The sequence below is a fragment of the Centropristis striata genome, chromosome 2, assembly GCF_030273125.1.
Source record: "Centropristis striata isolate RG_2023a ecotype Rhode Island chromosome 2, C.striata_1.0, whole genome shotgun sequence".
NCBI classification, from domain to species: Eukaryota; Metazoa; Chordata; class Actinopteri; order Perciformes; family Serranidae; genus Centropristis; species Centropristis striata.
This window is the reverse complement of record NC_081518.1, coordinates 34,176,209-34,195,171: the sequence shown is the minus strand read 5'-3', so window position 1 is coordinate 34,195,171 and position 18,963 is coordinate 34,176,209. Positions and strand designations below refer to the sequence as shown.

At 37.4% G+C, this 18,963-nt stretch overlaps 3 protein-coding genes across 7 annotated transcripts in view; 1 reads left to right on the top strand and 2 right to left on the bottom strand.

The window, feature by feature from the left end:
* Window positions 1-1,404: 1,404 nt before the first annotated feature.
* LOC131991762 (putative gonadotropin-releasing hormone II receptor) lies at window positions 1,405-5,280 on the top strand. Its single transcript, XM_059357239.1, has 3 exons — window positions 1,405-1,953; window positions 3,030-3,234; window positions 4,431-5,280. Exons 1-3 carry the CDS (start codon window positions 1,405-1,407, stop codon window positions 4,958-4,960), a joined length of 1,284 nt encoding a protein of 427 aa, XP_059213222.1. The 3' UTR covers window positions 4,961-5,280.
* A 1,629-nt stretch (window positions 5,281-6,909) lies between these two features.
* wdr93 (WD repeat domain 93) lies at window positions 6,910-14,338 on the bottom strand. 5 transcript variants are annotated; one of them, XM_059357224.1, is made up of 16 exons: window positions 14,124-14,338; window positions 12,670-12,775; window positions 12,175-12,376; window positions 11,963-12,027; window positions 11,646-11,724; window positions 11,293-11,378; window positions 10,473-10,554; window positions 10,054-10,201; window positions 9,786-9,844; window positions 9,222-9,311; window positions 8,955-9,086; window positions 8,344-8,551; window positions 8,157-8,217; window positions 7,903-8,059; window positions 7,565-7,751; window positions 6,910-7,398 (listed from the first exon to the last, which is right to left on the bottom strand). In XM_059357224.1, exons 2-16 carry the CDS (start codon window positions 12,739-12,741, stop codon window positions 7,290-7,292), a joined length of 1,737 nt encoding a protein of 578 aa, XP_059213207.1. In that variant the 5' UTR covers window positions 12,742-12,775; window positions 14,124-14,338; the 3' UTR covers window positions 6,910-7,289. The 5 variants fall into 5 exon arrangements, with proteins under 5 accessions (XP_059213207.1, XP_059213219.1, XP_059213215.1 ...); XM_059357236.1 differs by having other exon boundaries at window positions 9,222-9,308; XM_059357232.1 differs by lacking the exon at window positions 14,124-14,338 and adding an exon at window positions 12,980-13,609.
* Window positions 14,339-16,246: 1,908 nt separating this feature from the next.
* LOC131992497 (RNA polymerase II elongation factor ELL2-like) overlaps window positions 16,247-18,963 on the bottom strand; it is a 32,049-nt gene continuing 29,332 nt past the window's right edge. The window contains exon 12 of the mRNA XM_059358103.1: window positions 16,247-18,946. Coding sequence (XP_059214086.1) covers window positions 18,836-18,946 — 111 coding nt within the window. The 3' untranslated portion in view covers window positions 16,247-18,835. The remainder of the gene's footprint in view (window positions 18,947-18,963) is intronic.

Genomic DNA, 18,963 nt, shown 5'->3' with positions numbered 1-18,963 from the left:
TTTTAAATAATTCAGAGTCAAAATGTTTTTAAGTAGTGAGTTGTGATATTCAGCATCATGTGTCTTCAGTGATTCAGATTCTGACACAAGTTATCCACATATTTGTTACATTTAGGCTAAATATCAGTATGAAAGTGGTAACCATTTCTTGGGCTAGATTTTTAACAGAAAATATTTTTTTCACCTCGATAGTAACAGGAAAGAGAGGGAGAGAGAGCGCGTAATTATGTTTTAATTATTTACGTTATGTGTAACCTATTCTATCAACATGTCATTCATTGTATATGAGCATTGCTCCTCTGTATGAATAATAATTAAATAATAAAAATAATAAAACAGTCCCATTGTTGTAAACAATCACTCTGATTTAGGACAGACATCACATTCATAATCAGACCTGCAACGATTAGTTGACAAAAAATAATCTCTAGCTATTTTAATAAGCGATTATATCATTTTTCACACTCTCAGATGAGAGATTTTCATCGATTCTCAGTTTTATAACTTATGATATTAAACTGAATATATTTTAATGTTTTGACTGTCAAAACAAGACATTTAGAGACGTCACGTTGGACATTTTTCGACTATTTGTGGCATTTTATAGGCCAATAAAAATGGAAGTTCATGATCCTATGTTTTTTTTGTTTCAAAATGGTTGTAAGTTTTCTTTTTCTTTCAGTAGGAATCAATCTGAAACACTTGTGGTTTTAGTATTCACAGCATCAATGTGATGTCTGTGATGCAGCTGTGTTGCTGCTGTGGCGTGGGTGCCACATATTCTCAGTGATAACACAGTGACACTTATTAAATGCACCAGCTGCTACACTGAGAGGCCCAGAGGATTCAAATCACAAAACAAACACCTAAAGCTTTGATGTTTTTAGTTTCCATATTGCTGCTTGAGAAATGCATATTGTTGTTATAATGATTTGTTTATTAAATGAAAATAAAATATACAATATAAATATAAATATATACATAATAAATACAGTTCCCATGTTTTTTTTAATCAATGCTAAGTGATTCTGAACAGTACATGCCATTTGTAAATGGTACTTGTACATTAGCACTATTGCACTGTAGGGAAACATGTACTTGTGAAGTTTATACTGTAATGTAAGCTAAATAAACTGTATCACAAGTTTTCCATCAGTTTGTGACCTCTGACTGATTTACAATGCAAATGACACTTTTTATCTTTCCTTTTTGTAAGATGTATTGGAGCTGTATGATTCGTTGATGTAAAGTTACTATAAATGTGTTTAGATAACCTACGCCCACTTCATGGCCCATGACTCATCCATCTGGAACATTGATGACCTCTTTTTCTCTCCACTTGTTACCAGCACTGATCTTCATGGTGGATGAGCAGAATGGTGCTTCCTCTGCAATTGTCAGAAAATGAACACCACTCAGTGTGACTCTTCAGCGACCATGTACCACCTGACGACAGACTGCCAACTGAACGCCAGCTGCAACTTCTCCTCGCCCTCTTCCAACTGGACGGTGGGGGATGATGGCCTGCAGCTGCCCACCTTCACCACAGCAGCCAAAGTCAGAGTGATTATTACCTGCATTCTCTGTGGCATCTCTGCCTTTTGCAACCTGGCAGTGCTGTGGGCGGCGCACAGCGATGGGAAACGCAAATCCCACGTCAGGGTGCTGATAATCAACCTGACGGTGGCTGATCTGCTGGTGACCTTCATCGTGATGCCTGTGGACGCCGTGTGGAACATCACAGTCCAGTGGCTTGCGGGGGACTTTGCCTGCAGACTACTGATGTTTCTTAAGCTGCAGGCGATGTACTCCTGCGCCTTTGTCACAGTGGTGATCAGTCTGGATAGACAGTCAGCCATTCTTAACCCTCTGGCCATCAGTAAAGCCAGGAAGAGGAACAGAGTCATGCTGACTGTGGCGTGGGGCATGAGTGTTGTGCTGTCAGTCCCTCAGGTAAGGTCAGGTGTGCCAGCTGAGGTCATGAGAACAAGTTAAATAGAAATATGTCCTATCCAAAAAAGTAGCTGCGTTTACATACACTAAGGCACATGATGTTGATGTTCCATAATAATCATTTTTAACCAGAACTCTGAAAAGATATCACATCAGTGGCTGCCTGTTGCCAACCCAACGTCACTCTGAAATAAATGATGAAATGTTTTGTTAGTATGACATTTTGAGACTTACTTCTCTAGCTTCTGGCTTTGAGAGAGAGTAGCACATGCTCATAAATATTGAAATTATTATACTTTCCGAGGTCACAGAAATAACATATTGGAATTCTTTGCCATTGCCATTTCCTGTGAATATATAGGCCCATACAGACATTAAATAATCTGTTTATTATTGTGATCAGATTCCACAAAAAAAATGTAAAAAATACAAGCAACAATGAACGTATCCTGTTAAAAGCTATTGCTATGTGCAACCACAGTGTGATATAGCTCGTGCCTCTATGGTTTGTTATCCAAATGTTTTTTGGTTACTTTTTACTTCATTCCAACGAGCATGGCCGGTAGTTTATTATCTGTGCGCCATCTGTCGCACATTTACCATAAAGACAGTCTGAGTCTTTGGCCATGTATTTAATCTCATTTGCTATCAACTTTCTATTTTGAACTGTTGCTGCATCCTGAGCCAAGTGTTGCCCAAGATGATTGTGATTGGTTTAAAGAAATACAAATAAGCTGGAGCATTTTTCCCTTATAGCAGAATGATAACGAGCACACTAGGCTGGATTATTTAGACTGACATCTATTGATTTATTAATGATCAATAGATTTTTGGACATATTTTGTAGTGCAGCCAACAAACAGATCTACACCTGAACCTTCCTAACCAATATCAGAATCAGATATGTAAACCTGGAAAATCAGACTGCATACTATATTTTATGTCCTGAGACAGCCTCTTCAAAGCAGATCAACAAGAGCATGCAAAGTCACCACGGAATGATATGGCCACCAAACACATGGCTGTTATCTCCATGACCTACTAATAATTCCCTTAATATTCCTTTCCCTCCTTAGCTGTTCCTTTTTCACAATGTGACCATCATCCATCCCGAGGACTTCACTCAGTGTACCACGCGTGGAAGTTTCATCACTCACTGGCATGAAACGGCCTACAACATGTTCACATTTTCTTGCCTGTTCCTGCTGCCGCTGGTCATCATGATCACCTGCTACACCAGGATCTTCTGTGAGATTTCCAAACGACTGAACAAGGACAACTGTGAGTTCAAATGGAGACTGAAACTTTGTGGATTAGTTCACTGCATTTGTGAGATCTTATATAATGTAACTGCTACTGCAGTTAGGTTGGGTTTTATTAGTAGAAGCACACTGATCAAAGCTGGATTGTGTTTTTGGTGTTTTCTCCTTTCCTTTGGTCCTTTCCTCACTGTGTTTGAGATATTTCTTGGTGTCACCCTTTGGACACAAAGCTTTGAAAATAGACAGAAACAGTGCAAATGTAGTGAGGCAAAACACCAGTCAATTAAGGCTTATTCCAAACAGGGAGTGAATCTGGGGTTTACTGGCACATTTGTTAAGCCGGGAAGCAGTGGTTAAATTTAGATGTTAACACTGTATTCTGTGGGGTATTCAGAGTTCCAGGGACAACAGCTCAGAAATGCTTTCTAATGTAGGAAGGAAGTAGGTCCACCACTTTGGTCCAGACTGAAATAGCTAAATAACTGTCTGATGGTTTGCATTTAAATTCATGATCCCCAGAGGATGATCCCCTGACTTTTCATCTAGTGTCACCATGAGGTTTACACTTTTGGGTTTTTAGTGGCAAATCTTAACTACATTCGGATTAGTTGATATGACATTTGGTGCAGATATCCACATGGGTCGGAGCATGATTCTATAACACTGCTGGTCCCTTAACATATATTATACTTAATTTCTGACTGATTTTCCTCTCTGCTACAGCTGTACTTTGTGTTTAGTGCTCATAGGCCAAATTTAGCATGCCAACACATTGTGCACCTGCTGAACATTTGCATGTGACAATTGAAATTGAAATTGAGAGATTGTTAGCATTTAGATCAAAGTGTTGCTCGTGTGACAGTGGACTAGCAGTCTTGTTGTTGTTTGAAGGTCATTTTTAATACTCAATTTCATAATGCCTTAAAACCTGACCCAAAAAAACTAAAATGACTGAGAAACTTGTAATATGGGTGAATAAAACTTTTACATTACACAAAATTACGCATTATTTGTCCTATACTTAAACCTGATATCATGCAGCTAGTTGTACCACTGTCTTTTCTCTGCCGCATTTGTCTTTAAGTGAACCACCCCTAACTGTTAAAAATGATAAGCTTACTAAAGTACACTAATACTAGCACTGCAGTTTGCATATTTGAAACAGCATATTTACTATTTGTGTGCATTCAAGTGTCTCATCTGTTCTGCTCCCAGTGCCCTCCAATGAAGTGCATTTAAGGTGTTCGAAGAATAACATCCCCAGAGCCCGGATGAAAACTCTAAAAATGAGTATTGTGATCGTCTCGTCTTTCATCATCTGCTGGACTCCGTACTACCTACTGGGCCTGTGGTACTGGTTCTTCCCTGATGACCTGGAGGGGAAGGTCTCCCACTCACTGACCCACATGCTGTTCGTCTTTGGGCTCTTCAACGCCTGCCTGGACCCGGTCATCTATGGCCTGTTCACCATTCACTTCAGAAAGGGGCTCCGGAGGTTTTGCTGCGATTCCACCACCACGCAGCCTGACCTGGAGAATAACACGGTTTTAACTGGGTCTTTCATTTGTGCTGCCAACTCTTTGCCACTGAAAAGAGAGGTCAGCCCAGCGAGCCAGGAGAGGTTTATGTTGTGCATCTATGACCACAGCAGAGATGAGTCAATGTCACCAAGAAGCAGCTTTTTAACAGCAGACAATGATGCAGAGAGAGATCCAAATCAGTCCAGCCCAGAGAGCTTCATATGACAAATGTACTGCTGTTTTATTTATTTATTCTGATTTTTTCAGTGTCTAATGTGTGGGGTCCTGTATTCCTTGAATACTATGCGTCAGTTTGATTTACTACACAAATTGTAACATGATTCTGGATAAACCACAAAGGACAAAAATCAAAACTGCCATTGGATGGAACTTTATCTTTCCTTTAATGGGGAAAGCTTGACAAAATGATTACATAAATCACAGCACACTAACCTACAGTAACAAGCTTCTGTTAAAAATGAATGTTTAGTGCTCTGTACAGTGTAACTTGTGGTCATCTTGAAATAAATGTATTTTCTGGGAATTGGAGTGTCTACTGTAAATCCATTGCTGTAGGAAATGTTTTCAGAGGTAAAATTATAACAACATGTGCAGAGAGAAAGAATTCTCAAAGCTGAAAACGCAAGCACACAAATTCCTGTTGCACAGCAACGCCATGAAATTTCAGGGCAGATGTCTCATGCAAACACGTTGTATGTCTGTAGTGATGTGTAGCAGTAGGATCCCTGAGGGGATGGCTGCTGCTCAACAGTGATGAGTCACAGTGTCCAAAGGGAAAGCTCATTTCTACCCTCTAATCTTAAAACATTGATATGTGGCAGATACATTTGAACAGAATCTTCAGATCTATGGAAAAAAAACATGGATTTTTCTTTTGTTCAGAACCAAGAATGATTGAGAAACTTCAACGCTTAGTTTAATTTTAGAGGCCTTTGCTGCATGTTTTTTTTACCGTCAGACTTTTATTCCTCCCGGTACAAATCTAATGTCAACAAAAACAATGCAGGCTCTTTGAATAGAGCACCTGCGCTTTCATTAGGCTCACAATGACGTTTGGCCCTTTGCCATCAACTTTTTAGAAATTCAAATGAGCCCTTCAAGTGAATATATTTAAATCTTTTTTCACAAAGAGACACCACAGTATGATCTGATATGACTGCTGAAAATGGAGTACAAATGATGCCACATCTCCATGTCAACAATAAGATGGACGTCATGCAAATGATCCAAAAAGAGCTCGGTCAAATAAACACCACGGGTATATTCTGGCACGATAATTCCCATTATTGATCTGCTGTCAATCTAAACTCAAACAGAAAGCCAATCAGGAATAACTCAAACAGTCACACCTGATTGGTTATAGACAACAATATTTTCTCTGACAGATTAAGATCTTAGTGTTTACTCTGTGAGCCCATCTTACCTTTTTGATGTTACCCTCAGCCTCCATAAATATGGACAGTATTTAGTTGCTGTTTATGATTCTTTCAAATTGAATGATGAATAAAACTATGATTGCTGCCACCTACTCTCTATTTATCTTATGTCTGCATGATTCTTTCTGTCTTTAAATCTGAATTGAATTGAACATTTTTTCTCTTTCAATCCAATTAAATCTGTAGCAGGAGACCGTTTACTGGACAAGAACACAACTCTTCTGTTATTCAAGCCTGAACCTAAACTAAACCTTCACACAACAGACAGTCAAAGCCCTAAATGTTGATTGTTGCATGACAAATTATAAAATACTGAAAAAATTAATTGAATTCAGCAAACTATCTGCACTCTGTCTCTTCTGACATTAAAAACTTGACATATGAAACATTCAAATACCCTGAAGGCAACAAAAAGCCTACGTGCCATGACTGAATAGGACCCAGTCATAATCAGCCTGAATACACTCATCCTTTTAAAATTCATATCAGGGGCAGCCTTCCAGCACCACAGATATTAGAAAATACCAAATTAAACACAGGAAACAATGCCAATCCTTTTAGTATGGCAGGATGAAATCAGGATCAAAGCCTCAAATCAGTTTGATTTGTCGTAAAGGCAAAGGAAACTTAAGTTTTGATGGTAATGTATGGTCATATTTGGACCTGTGAGAACTTATTCCAAATCAAATTATAAATAATGGACAAAACCCTGCAACCTGCAATCCACCCAGCATTTATTTATTCATAAGCATTTATTAAACATCAGTTACTGGGTTGAATGCCACTCCAAACACTAAAACATCTATGGTTTATTGGAAAATAGGTCTGCCTGAAACTTGAATTTATATATTTTTCTTAACTAATATTTAAAAAAAGCATATCAAAATTATTTTCATAACAATGTCCTGAGATGATTCAGACACATTTAATTGCATCTTTTCACTTACTTCATACATTTTTTGGTCAAGAAACAAAAATGCAGAATATATACTACATTATATTAATTGTGGCAATTTGATACAGAAAAATGAGCACAGCATGTGGAGAAGAATAGTGCAGGGAAAGTACCTCTGCAAAACATCACTCGCCTCAGTTCCTCAGCTGGCTGCAGCTCTGCTGTGTCTTTGTTCGACCGCCACTGCTGTTTCCTGTAGCTGCTTCCATGTCTGTGTTATAGCTTTGTGCCTTTCATCCACAGACAGTGCTCTTCACATGAAAACAGAAAACACACCACAAGACTCCACTTTAACATTCAACTAGAACTTCTTTGTCCTTATTCACATATCACTATCTTGGAGTACATTTTCAAATACAGTTGCATACCATATATTCAGGTTATACTGTAGCTGCATAAAGACACAAAGAATGCAACCTTTGCTGGAGGTAGAGGCTGCAGGATTCCTCTAAAGTGGCACAGCTTGGTGTGTTTTGCTGTCCTGGAGAGTCTGGAAGCGAAACTATATTCTTCTTGAAGATGTCAGGCTCTCCGAAATGGAAGATGAAAAGCTGACTCTGGCTTCCTCCTTTAGAAGATGCATTGCAGCTCAATTCTGGGTCACCTGCATAAGACATGAAAGCCTTCACTTACAATAGCTAAATTTAATGCAACCTGAAAGTCATCATCTCTCTCTAGAATGTCACCAGTGACCTAAACGTTTCTACTCCTATGGTGTAATTCACAATGTAACAAAGGTCTGGCTTAGGGTTTACCTTTTATGAACAGAGTTTGCTGTTTGGTGTCGAGAACATAAACAGGAGTGCAGGGAGAGGCGATCAGATGAGTTGCTGGCAGAATCAAGAAGCACACAATGGTTTTCTTGATGACATCTTGGAGGAAAATTTTTCCATTTCTTTGCACAACAAGCAACTAGTTGAGGCAAAAAAATAAGACAACGGGACCAAAAGTAAATATAACACCGTTCTGAAGAAATTAATTTTGTTAATCCACAACTGAGTGTTTCTACCAAACTCTGCAGGAACCGCACTGACGCAGTGACAGTTTGGAGTTCACCGCTGTCATTCGGTCTGTAGAGATACACGAAAAAAAGTGTGGAAATGTTTTTGTTTGATACAATATGATTGCATTTTAACCGACAAGAAAAAAAAAGTTACTAATACATCAAATATAGAAATATGTAAAAGTCAGGTAACCTTTCATTGAGCTGGGCTGTGCAGGGCTGTCCCCCTCGTCCTGTGGTGACTGTATGAATTACTCCACTTTTGCACAACACCAAAAGGGAGACTTTTGCTGCAGTAAAAGTCTGAGAATCATCAGCAGATTTAGGGCAGTAGTCCACAATCTGCATCCTGCAGAAGGCACTGTCTGCGGCTGACACTGAGACAACAGGCAAAGGAGACGCTGAGGGCAAGACAGGTGACAAAGAAAGTAATTTAGCCTCATGTTCGCTTTTAAAATTGTTTGTATTGGTTATTGTAATAGCACAATAGCCACAAGAGGCTGAAGTGCATCATTACCCTATGTTCTAAAAGGAACTAAAAACATTTAAAACATTTGTGTTTTCTTCCATATATATATATATATATATATATATATATATACTAAACTAAGTAAGAATATGGTGGTTGCAGATTATTTGAAAAGAAAAATGTTAATATGGCTGTTTTCTACAAAATAACTATCAAGGGTTTCCAATATTAAGACAAATCTAATAAATATATTGCAGTAGATGCTGTACACTGTTGATACAGTATTACTACAGCTTAATGGCACTGGGGTCATATTTGATCAAATTTAAGCTCACCAGACTGTCTGTCCCACACACACACCAAACCATCCTCGAGCCCAAGAGCTACGTAACGGGTGCATCTACTAACAGCAGAGCAGAGGATTTCCTTTGCATTTGGCCACAACACATCTGGTACAGGCTCCACATCTGCTTCAAAAAGAGAAGGTTCAAAACGAGAAATGTATGCCTATGACCCTCCATAGAACATAGAAAAAGACATGACTTATTAGCAACAGGTGAGTTGTTTTAAATGTGGTAGAACCCAGCACAGTTATATCCTACCTGCTTTGTTCTTTGGGTTTTTTTGCAGCAAATACTGAAAAAGATTATGGCTGCCACTCCACCACACACCGACAGCAATAGGAAATCCTGCTTTGAAAAGGTCGGAGATTAAAGATGACATTAATAGGAGCAAGGCCTGCCTCTGCAGACGTGTAAATAGCTTGAGTGAATGGATATGAGGGATGAAATCAATAGGGATTAATCACCTGGCAACTACACGGTCGCCCATAAAGTTGGAATAATTTTGTTTTCAGACACAATCCTCTGTTCACTGTGGTTTCATTTTCATTCTGATATATTTGGAAGAGATTGATTAATAAAGTTTTCAGAAGATATACACTTTATCTGTCGAGAATAAATCACATTGTCACAATCATTTCATGGAAAGAGGAAAAATATATTTTATTCCAACTTTATGGGCGACTGTGTACTTTTGGTAAAGGTTTTCAGTGGAAAGGGCTCTGAAATATTACTAGCCAATCGTAGAAATTCACATATTTAAACACTCACATTTCAAACACAGGAGAAGCAAGCTAACTCTCCCCTCCCCCCTCCAATACAAACCTGGTTGAGAATTTGGTTTAATAAAACCACAAGGCAGAAGAAAGTGCTGGGTGCAACGTCTGAAAAAGAGTACTGATATGAGACAAAAAGAGCACTGGGCATGCATTTACAGGCACCATTATTAGTTTTGGCTTTAGAAGTGGGGATGAAGTCAGGGGGTTCTAAGGCCAACCATCAAATATCAAATAATACTTCAATCAAAGACCATGTAAGTACCACATGTATGCAATCTACAACAGAGCTATTGTATTTGTTTAGTTTATCATACCTTGGGCTTTCATTTGTTTTTCCTACATCTGTATCAGAAGACTGTTCATCCCATTGATGACTGCTGCTGGTGATTACATCCAGAGCCAAACAGTTTGTAAAAAAGGCCGGCATCTGCAACACCTCAAGGGGGTCATCCAGAGTCGTCCCTGCAAAACAGCAGAAACATGCTGGGATACTGATGCTTAATTTGAATGTGCGCTCATGCTTATAACTGTTAAGACATGTCAGTCATTAAAACAACATACAGTTTATAACCACCAACAGAGACACATAAGTACAGGCATACACCATTCTGCATTCACAGCATCACTTAAACACACCCGCAAATGCACAAAATGGATCTCTGTTCTGTTTATGTTTATGTATGTTCTAATTATAACACATTATAGTTGTAATAGACTGTTGCTCTAGATATACCTGGAATTCTAGGTGGCTTGATTTTAATCACAACTGCAACCGGAGACCAGTTCACATCCACATCTTCAGATGAGTTTGGCTCCTGAGGATTAAAAAAATGTTGTTTTTTGTTTTAAAATTATATTGAACTTAAAACAGTGACATTCAGCGAGGTTCTATTTAAAACTAGAAATCCCCCCCCAAAAAAGAGGAAAATGTGTTCCTCACCATGTCTGAAATAACAGAGAAGAACAATTATTATTGTGTATTGTGCTATATATGTGCACAATGTTAAGGTGCATTGTACTAGTTTGTGTCTTGTATTGTCTATTATGTCTGTATTTTCTTGTTGAATTCTGAGTTTTGTGTTTTTAATGCATGCCCCTACTTCTGAGTTTGTGTTTTGTACAGTTTACCTATTTAATGGCTCATCTTGGAATAGGCATTGCAAATTAACTTAGCTATTAATGTGCGTGTGTGGCATTGGTTTGTGCTACATACTTTTCTCTTTATAAATAAATATCAAATGGCAGCCACTCTGGACGGTAATGGCTTTTTTAAGGTTGGGGTTCTTCCTCAGGCGGCATGAGTCCAAGCCTTTCTATGTTCTTTATGCCATTATGTGCCTGTGTTTGTGCTCATATTTAGAATGGTCTCACTCTTTCAGATTTTAATGCCTCCTTTTTGTCTCTGTGTTTAATTTAAATGTAATGACTAAGTTCACTAAGTCACTAAGTTAAGTCATAGTCAACAATCAATTTTCACTAATAGTGACATGCCTTGTCTGAAGCCTAATACACAATCATATTTGAAGGCTACTAATTAAATTTCAGTACAATACCTGTTTTTTTGATTCGGCTATCTCTAACTCTTTCAGCCATGCTTCTGAGGGGAAGTGACAGACCTCGAGCCAGACAGAACCATTACCTGATAGAGATGAAAAAAAAAGTGGTGAATCAATATTTTTTTTAGTTTTTTTTAGACATTTTTAAGGCTTTATTGAGAGACAGTGTGAAAGGGGGAGACAGAGGGGAAGACATGCGGGAAAGGGCTTCGAGTCAGATTTGAACCCGGGTCTGTGGTATGCGCTCTACCAGGTGTGCCACCGGGAATCAATATTTTTATGTTGAGCCTATGTCCATATTAATATTAATGTAATAAAAATGGCTCACACAAAGTGAAATCCTTACTTACAGCTAAATGATGCAGCTCCATAACCGCCTCCTTCAGACAGTTCAAATGTCAAGCAAATGATCCTTGTGTTGATGTTTTCCTGAAAATAAAAAATATTTTTAATGGAATTTTTTCTGCATCACATAAATACAAAAAAAAAAAGAAAATTATATCCAATAAATATACAGGACATATTGTGAAACAATCATTTAAAAAAAAGACAAAAACAGCTTGATTTATCGTCAACATTCTATATGTACCCTTATCAAGATAAAACAAAACCGGAAGTAACAACAAAATACAGGGTATATCTCTCAAGAAATGACATTGCCACCCACCATGATGTTAATAACACTGAGGAGGTGAATGCGTTCACAGTGATATGCAAAGACTCTGGCAACACCTGCAGTGGAAGATGAAAGCAGCTGCTGTCAGTATGTCGATACTGTCTGACAACCTGTCTGTCCTTCTGATTTACAGCTCTTATTGCCTCAGTATGTATGTGAAAATCCAACCATCTACACAATTATGCAGGAGGCATACTACTCACCCATATCATCCACAGTGCCAAGCAGATAGACTTTCTCAGCCATGCTGGTTATTTGAATGGATGTAACTTCCAATCTGTCCTGCAGCCACTCTGCAATACAGATCAGAGAAGATGCACACCACACAGACAGGCCCTGTGAATGACCCAGGCTGAGGTACCTGCCATCTTCTGAACATGCCATGCAATTGGTACTCTCTGGAAGCTAACAGGTGGGACACAACAGAGAAAATTAAGATGCACATTTCCTTTGAAAAACACTGATCTTTTTATTAAATTATTATTATTATTATTATTTAAATTACCTATCTATTTTTATTAACAGAAAAGGGCTCTGTGCGCCTGAGAAGGGGTTTAGGAACATTTGTTATTGATCTAACGGTCACAATCAATACACAGTGGAGGAAGGGTTTTGGCTGACGGTTTGTCAAGTATGTCAGATTTAAAATGAATTAATTTCCAGAAATAGTCCAATAACTTTAAACTCCCCATCTGTACCTGTGTTTCACCAGACAGTTCCAGAGTCGGTATCTTCTTTCTGAGAGTCTCTGTTTTGTAAGCTGCTTCCATATCTCAGTCTGGAGTACTTTCTCCGGTGTTTATCCTATGAATAATAATACAAATAAAATAAATAAATAAAGTTATTGTTTTCCCCCTGATGTTTTCTGTAACCTGATGCGTTAATAATAGGTTAACAAGAGATCATGGGTAGTTCATCTAAAAGTGTTATCAGTAATACCGTCTTTATTGTAATATTGCTGGAAAAGAGTTAGCACACTTTCTCCTTTTGTTCCAAATTGTGTCTTACCATATATATTTACAGTCACTGGCCACTTCATTAGGTACACCTGGTCCATTGCTCCTTAACGCAAATATCTAATCAGCCAAACACATGTCAGCAACACAGTGCATTTAGGCATGTAGACCTGTAGACATGGTGAAGACTAGCTGCTGAAGTTCAAACCAAAGGAGATTTAAGTGAATTTGAACGTGCCATGGTTGTTGGTGCAAGACGAGCTGATCTGAGTATTTCACAAACTGCTGATCCACAGGGATTTTCGCACACAACCATCTCTAAGGGTTTACACAACAGGTGGCCGGTGAGTGTACATGTAGTGGTGGAAGAAGGCTACTTTGATATTTTAGTTCAGTAAAGGATCAGTCTCACATGGTAAAATATACCCCGTCACTAGTAAAGGCTCGGCATTCATAGAGACAGAATGAGTCAGTATCATCCAAACGAATTTAACATTTCAGCATACAGAACTGCCCTTTTAAGAGTCTTAGATTATATATTGAATTATTACTAATGGTGCATTAATGTGTAGGAAGTATTTTGATATTAAAGATGAGTTAATTGTGTATTTTGACACAATGCATAATATTTTCTAAAGTGAGAATTTGCATAGTAATTATTTGTATTTAGTATATTGTGAATGTAGTGGATTAAAAAGTACAACTGCCTCTTCAGCGTAGTAAGAAGTTAAAAGTAGCATTAAATTGATACCAATTTACCCAAGTAAGTAACTTTAGGTTACAACAGATGTAGCTTAGATGTAATATATATATATATATATATATATATATATATATATATATATATATATTATATATATATATATTATATATATATATTATTATATTATATATATTTATTACTGGTTACAACAACTGACACTGGGTTAGATCTCGTCATTGACCCATACATACACACTTATGACGGCGTAATATATCGAACTAACGTTAAGCCTGGTTGACAAGGAGGCATGCTAACGTAGGCTTATTAGCCAATTTCGCGCTAACACCCGGTCCAGCTATTGCTAATTATAGCTACAGCACCCACAGAGGAGAACGGAAATAAGTGGTCATAGTGACCTTTGGTTAGCTGTGAATTTTAAATTGTAACACCTCGAAATGTCACTTCATTTCACCTCCTAAACCAGCGCTCTTACCTTAATTTGTCACACAGGAAACCTCAGAGAATGCTAACGTTAAGTGTATCACGGTCGTCATGACAACTGTCAGCAGCTACCATCAACAGTCTTCAGTTCCTCTTAAGAAAAGCATACTCTTCATTCTCCATAATCGTTTCTTATTTCACGGAACGTCGAAACTGTCAAAACTCAGCTGCGTATCTTCTTGCAAGATCGATATGTAATTTAGATACAATTTGAGGCTTTGTTTTCTCACATAGCAACCCTTATAATTCAGTGGAATTGATACGTAGTGGCGTCTGTTGTTTATATATCGTCACCCTGTTAAAATAATCGCCTAACTCATTTTTTCAAGTTTTGCAGGAAACACAAAAAACTTCACCAAAAGTGTAACATATGACATTTATTGATCATTTTACTCAAAAAGGATGTAACACAGGATGGCTATTGGCATAGTAATAACACTGTGTGTAAATTATATAACTTAAGAGAAATAAATGACTTAGGCATTTTTTTGAAGATGCCTTTGTGACTTAAGCAAGATATGGTAACACTTTATTTTGAAGGTGTCTACATAAGAGTCACACAAGCCTGTCAGAAACATGACAAGTATCACGAGCATTAATGTTACTTCAAAGTGTCATTAATGTTCATGACACATCCCATGTCATGTTTATGACATGCTCATGTCACTCTTATGTAAAGTGTTACCAATATTAGTGTCAAAAATAAAACACTGATAAACTAAACTGATAACTAAACAATCTCCCTCCAGCTCTTCTTTGCTGGGTTCTTATCTGATGCCTATGAATGTGGCAAAATTGTCAAAGAAGTGATGATCTTAAAGGGGTAAAATCACATGATCTGATCAACTGAGGATGTAGGCGATTTTACCATAGGTGGCCTGCATCATGTGGAGATGATTTAGGGAAAAAAAACCCAATTTTGACAAAAAATTACTTAGGCAATTATTTTAACAGTGTGACGATATAATTTTTTTTCCCACAACCTGGCAACCAAAAAGTTGCTCTTGTGAATGGCTAATAACGGATCTATAAAGCATTAGTAAGAGATGTACCAACCCTTATTAAAGTCTTTATTTACAATGTACGAACCCTTCTTGACTTATATGGTGACTTATTAGCAGTACCATTTTGTTTACAAATTAATGCAATAATGTATGTTCTTTTGAGTCAAGCAGATTTGCAAACAACGACATAGCTGAACAATGCATTTACTAAAGAAAACGTGAATAATGATGATCAATGAAAGATGCAGATTACCTGAAAATCCAAAATCCAAATCCAAAGAGCAAGGTCTGTAACACAAAAAATTACTTTGATGTTTTTATTCTTTTGATCTTTTGCACAACAGGAAAAGAGAAAGTATACTATACATTTGTAAAATGCAGTTCATAATGCATACTTCTCTGAATCATCTGTGACTAAGATGAAGCTTAGCCTTCAGTTGGTACAGTATGCAGTACATAAAAAACACCTACTGTGTAGCCGTGCCTTGTAAATATTCAGCACGGCGCCACAAAAGAAACCCCACAAAAACACCTTATGAACATGTTTGTAGCTTGTGATTAAGACTTGCACAGATAAATAAAATTCATATTGTGATAGTGAAATGTTCTGTCTTTGAGAGCAATAATTCTGTAGTCATATTCTGATCACCCACTGATAATTATGGTCTTCAATCAAAAAACACTTAGGTGAAATTATACCTTTCACTCCCTGAAACCTTCTAAAAATAACTGCCAATTACCTTCATGTGATTGAATATTGTTATTTTAACAATAGATTTTTTTGTGCTTGAAATGTCAAGGTAATCTGAGCTAAGACAGATCAGACTCAGTATACACCAAAATGTATTTCTAATACAAATATACAATGATGTACCAGAGTTACTACAAATGCAACTGGTGAGTAAGCTATGCCATCATCAAACTGTGCATCTTTTTAAAAATTACATTATGAAACATTTCCTTCAAAAAGTAATATTGAAACATGTGAGAAAGCCACTGTTGGCATTCATTTGATCAGACAGGTTTGTAACAGCTAACAACAATATAAGGCAGATAACAGATGTGGGTGGATAATGACTCCTTGATGAAACTGGCAGTTTGAATATTTGAACCTATAAAAGTGTCATCTTAAGGCTTCTACGTCATTGACAGTATGAGAACATTCAGTACAAAAACTTGAACCATGAAGAACAACAATCTGATTAGAAATGTTACTAGCCTGCTGTGATCTTTTTTTAGTTTAGTGCAAACAAAATGGAATGGGCACTGACTGAGGACATCACCCTCCAGGCTAGTGTTTAAATAGTACCACAACTTGTAATGAAGTAGCAAATCCACACCTTTTTTTAAATATGGCTCCACATTTTCCTGAAAACCAAATATTTAGGGCTGAAATAAATCACCTTAAACTACAAAGTTCACAATATAGTGTTGTCCACTATTTTGTGTGGTGCAGTCTGAATAATTAAATAACCCAAGAATGCAACACATGAATTAAATACTTTTTCTTTACCACAAATAAGTGAAACAATATTAGACACAGCTGAAGAGTTATCGGTGAAGTGGCTGCTAATCTCCATTTCAGAATTAATATATAGATCAGGGATAGGAATCGAGAACCCATTCCAGTTGAGAACCAGTTCCAAATTGTCTGATCATCAGAATCAAATGCCCATTAAGCTTATCAACTCTTTTTAACAATGCTGCCGTGCTTTTCGGACAGTTGCACATTAAAAGTTATCTGTAAAATGTTCATTTACAATAAGGGTGGAAAAAACTAGAAAATGTGAAAACATCTTTTGGATCAGCATTGGCTAGAATTCCAGAATGCAATTTACGCAATAATGCTTCACAACCAAGCAGTCTGTCACAGAGGATAAATATCTTGTTATATTATTAGTGATTTTTTTCACATGAATGCCTGTACTCTTCTGTTTCTACACAGATTGACCAGCAATAATGCTGAAAACCTGTGTAGGACTATTTTTTTCCCCACACCAATTTGATCAGGAATCAAAAAAGGAATCGATAAAGGATCAGAGCGATAAGCATAATCAATAATGGCATTGGTATCAATAAGATCTTCAATTCCCATCTCTAATTTAGAGGACTTCGGGGGAAGCTGTAACCCATTCAGTTACCACAACTGTGTCAGGTCAGACAGACATGGATTAAGGTATCTTTCATCTGCTCACAACCTCTCCGAGCTGCTTCAAACAAACACTTTGATCTAACAAGACCTGACTCCTCAAATAAAACGAAGACAAACAACGCAGAATGGAGGAAGGTGGCTTAAAATAAATACATCAGTAGTTCTAAGGAAGAAAAAAAGAGAGAAAGACATTTCTTTCCAGTCGGTTAGAATACTTTAAATTAGACTTTGTTCCTGATTAACAATGTCAGTAATGGCTTTGGGGAGGAAAATCGTTCTTCCTCAACAAATTATTGCAACAGCCATCAAGGCCAAGCGTTTTGGTCCCTTTACCAGTCATTCAAAAGAAAGGGGAGGTGAATAAATACTTTACCACAAGTGCATTTGGGGGATAAACCTCCTCAACGGAATATTTTACCCTTAAAATGACCATTTCTATGCAAGCCTCCTTTAAACTTTAAAATATCACTGTTTCACTCAGTTTTTGGATGATTCATCAGTGTGGAGACTTCAAGGTAACATCGGGTGAGTAATTAATATACAAATTATCATTTTAAGGGTAAAACATTATTATTTTACCATGTCAAATCCTCTTAATATTTTATAGTATTTACTAATTGGAATCAGCTCCGTTCAAAATGTAAGCAGTATTTAAAAGCACCACCTAGGAAACAAGCCAATCAGATGAATCCAGGTGAACATCAAGACCCCCTCACTGGCAGTATTGCAAAATCACATGTTCATTTTAATACGTCACTTTATATATAATCCTAAAAATATTATTTTCCGCCAAGGGGTGAGATTATTTCACTTGTTTCCAATAAAAAAAAAACCCCAAAAACTTCAAGCTGATGCTAATGCAGCAGCTGCTTTGAACGAGTCTCACTTCAAGACAAATGAAACATTGAAGGAAACTGCACTGGGAACAAGTGGAATTATCTCACAACATTTACATAATAAGAGCTGAAGGATGAATCTGAGATAAAATGACTTCAAACATTTAATTTTTATTTCCCTGAGCTACTTCAATCATGTATCATGAAGCAACTTTGATGTGGAATTGAAGTGTACGCTGCATATTGAAGTCGTTAAATTCATGAAAAGGGAAAGGGGAAACCTGCCTAGAGCAATGTGTGATTGAACAAGTGTCATCAATAAAGTGAATAAGTTAAATTCATAATAGCAACCTTCCATCAAAATGGCTTAAACTGACACTGGTTTCAACAAGGCTGGCTAAAACTTTTTTGGAAATTGTCCGTCATGGCAATTTGATGTACACAGATGCTTTCTAAGATCACATTTTTTGCCTCGCCCTTGAACGTTTCACATCAACAAAACATCTCTTAAGAAATGAAACCTTCAAAACAAATAGACTTAAGAGTGACAGATGCTACCGATTAATGCTCACAGCATCATCCGTGGTCCCAGCACAGGCCGCCAATCACTGCAGTTTCATCACTCTCATGTAAAAACGCTTTGTTTGACAGTTTGACACCTACGTTGTTTATGCAAAGAAGGGATCAAAATTGACAAAGAGGAGAGCCGATGCTATGAGGAAGCCTGAGAGATGTCGTAGTCTATGATGAGCTGTTTGATATAGGACAGTTTCTCATGGAGATATTCGCAGCGTTTCTTCTCTTCCCGGTAACCTGGGAACTTCTGTGGAGAGGAGACAG

Bases quoted from the DNA above. Each gene is read 5' to 3' on its own strand.
- wdr93 (XM_059357224.1), bottom strand. From the start codon at position 12,741: ATGGAAGCAGCTTACAAAACAGAGACTCTCAGAAAGAAGATACCGACT. The intron at 12,377-12,669 runs GTACAGATGGGG...CCCACCTGTTAG, and splicing joins AACTGTCTGGTGAAACACAG to CTTCCAGAGAGTACCAATTG. The intron at 11,379-11,645 runs GTAAGTAAGGAT...CATCTCTATCAG, and splicing joins TGGAGCTGCATCATTTAGCT to GTAATGGTTCTGTCTGGCTC.
- LOC131991762 (XM_059357239.1), top strand. From the start codon at position 1,405: ATGAACACCACTCAGTGTGACTCTTCAGCGACCATGTACCACCTGACG. The intron at 1,954-3,029 runs GTAAGGTCAGGT...TTCCCTCCTTAG, and splicing joins TTGTGCTGTCAGTCCCTCAG to CTGTTCCTTTTTCACAATGT. The intron at 3,235-4,430 runs GTGAGTTCAAAT...TTCTGCTCCCAG, and splicing joins ACGACTGAACAAGGACAACT to TGCCCTCCAATGAAGTGCAT.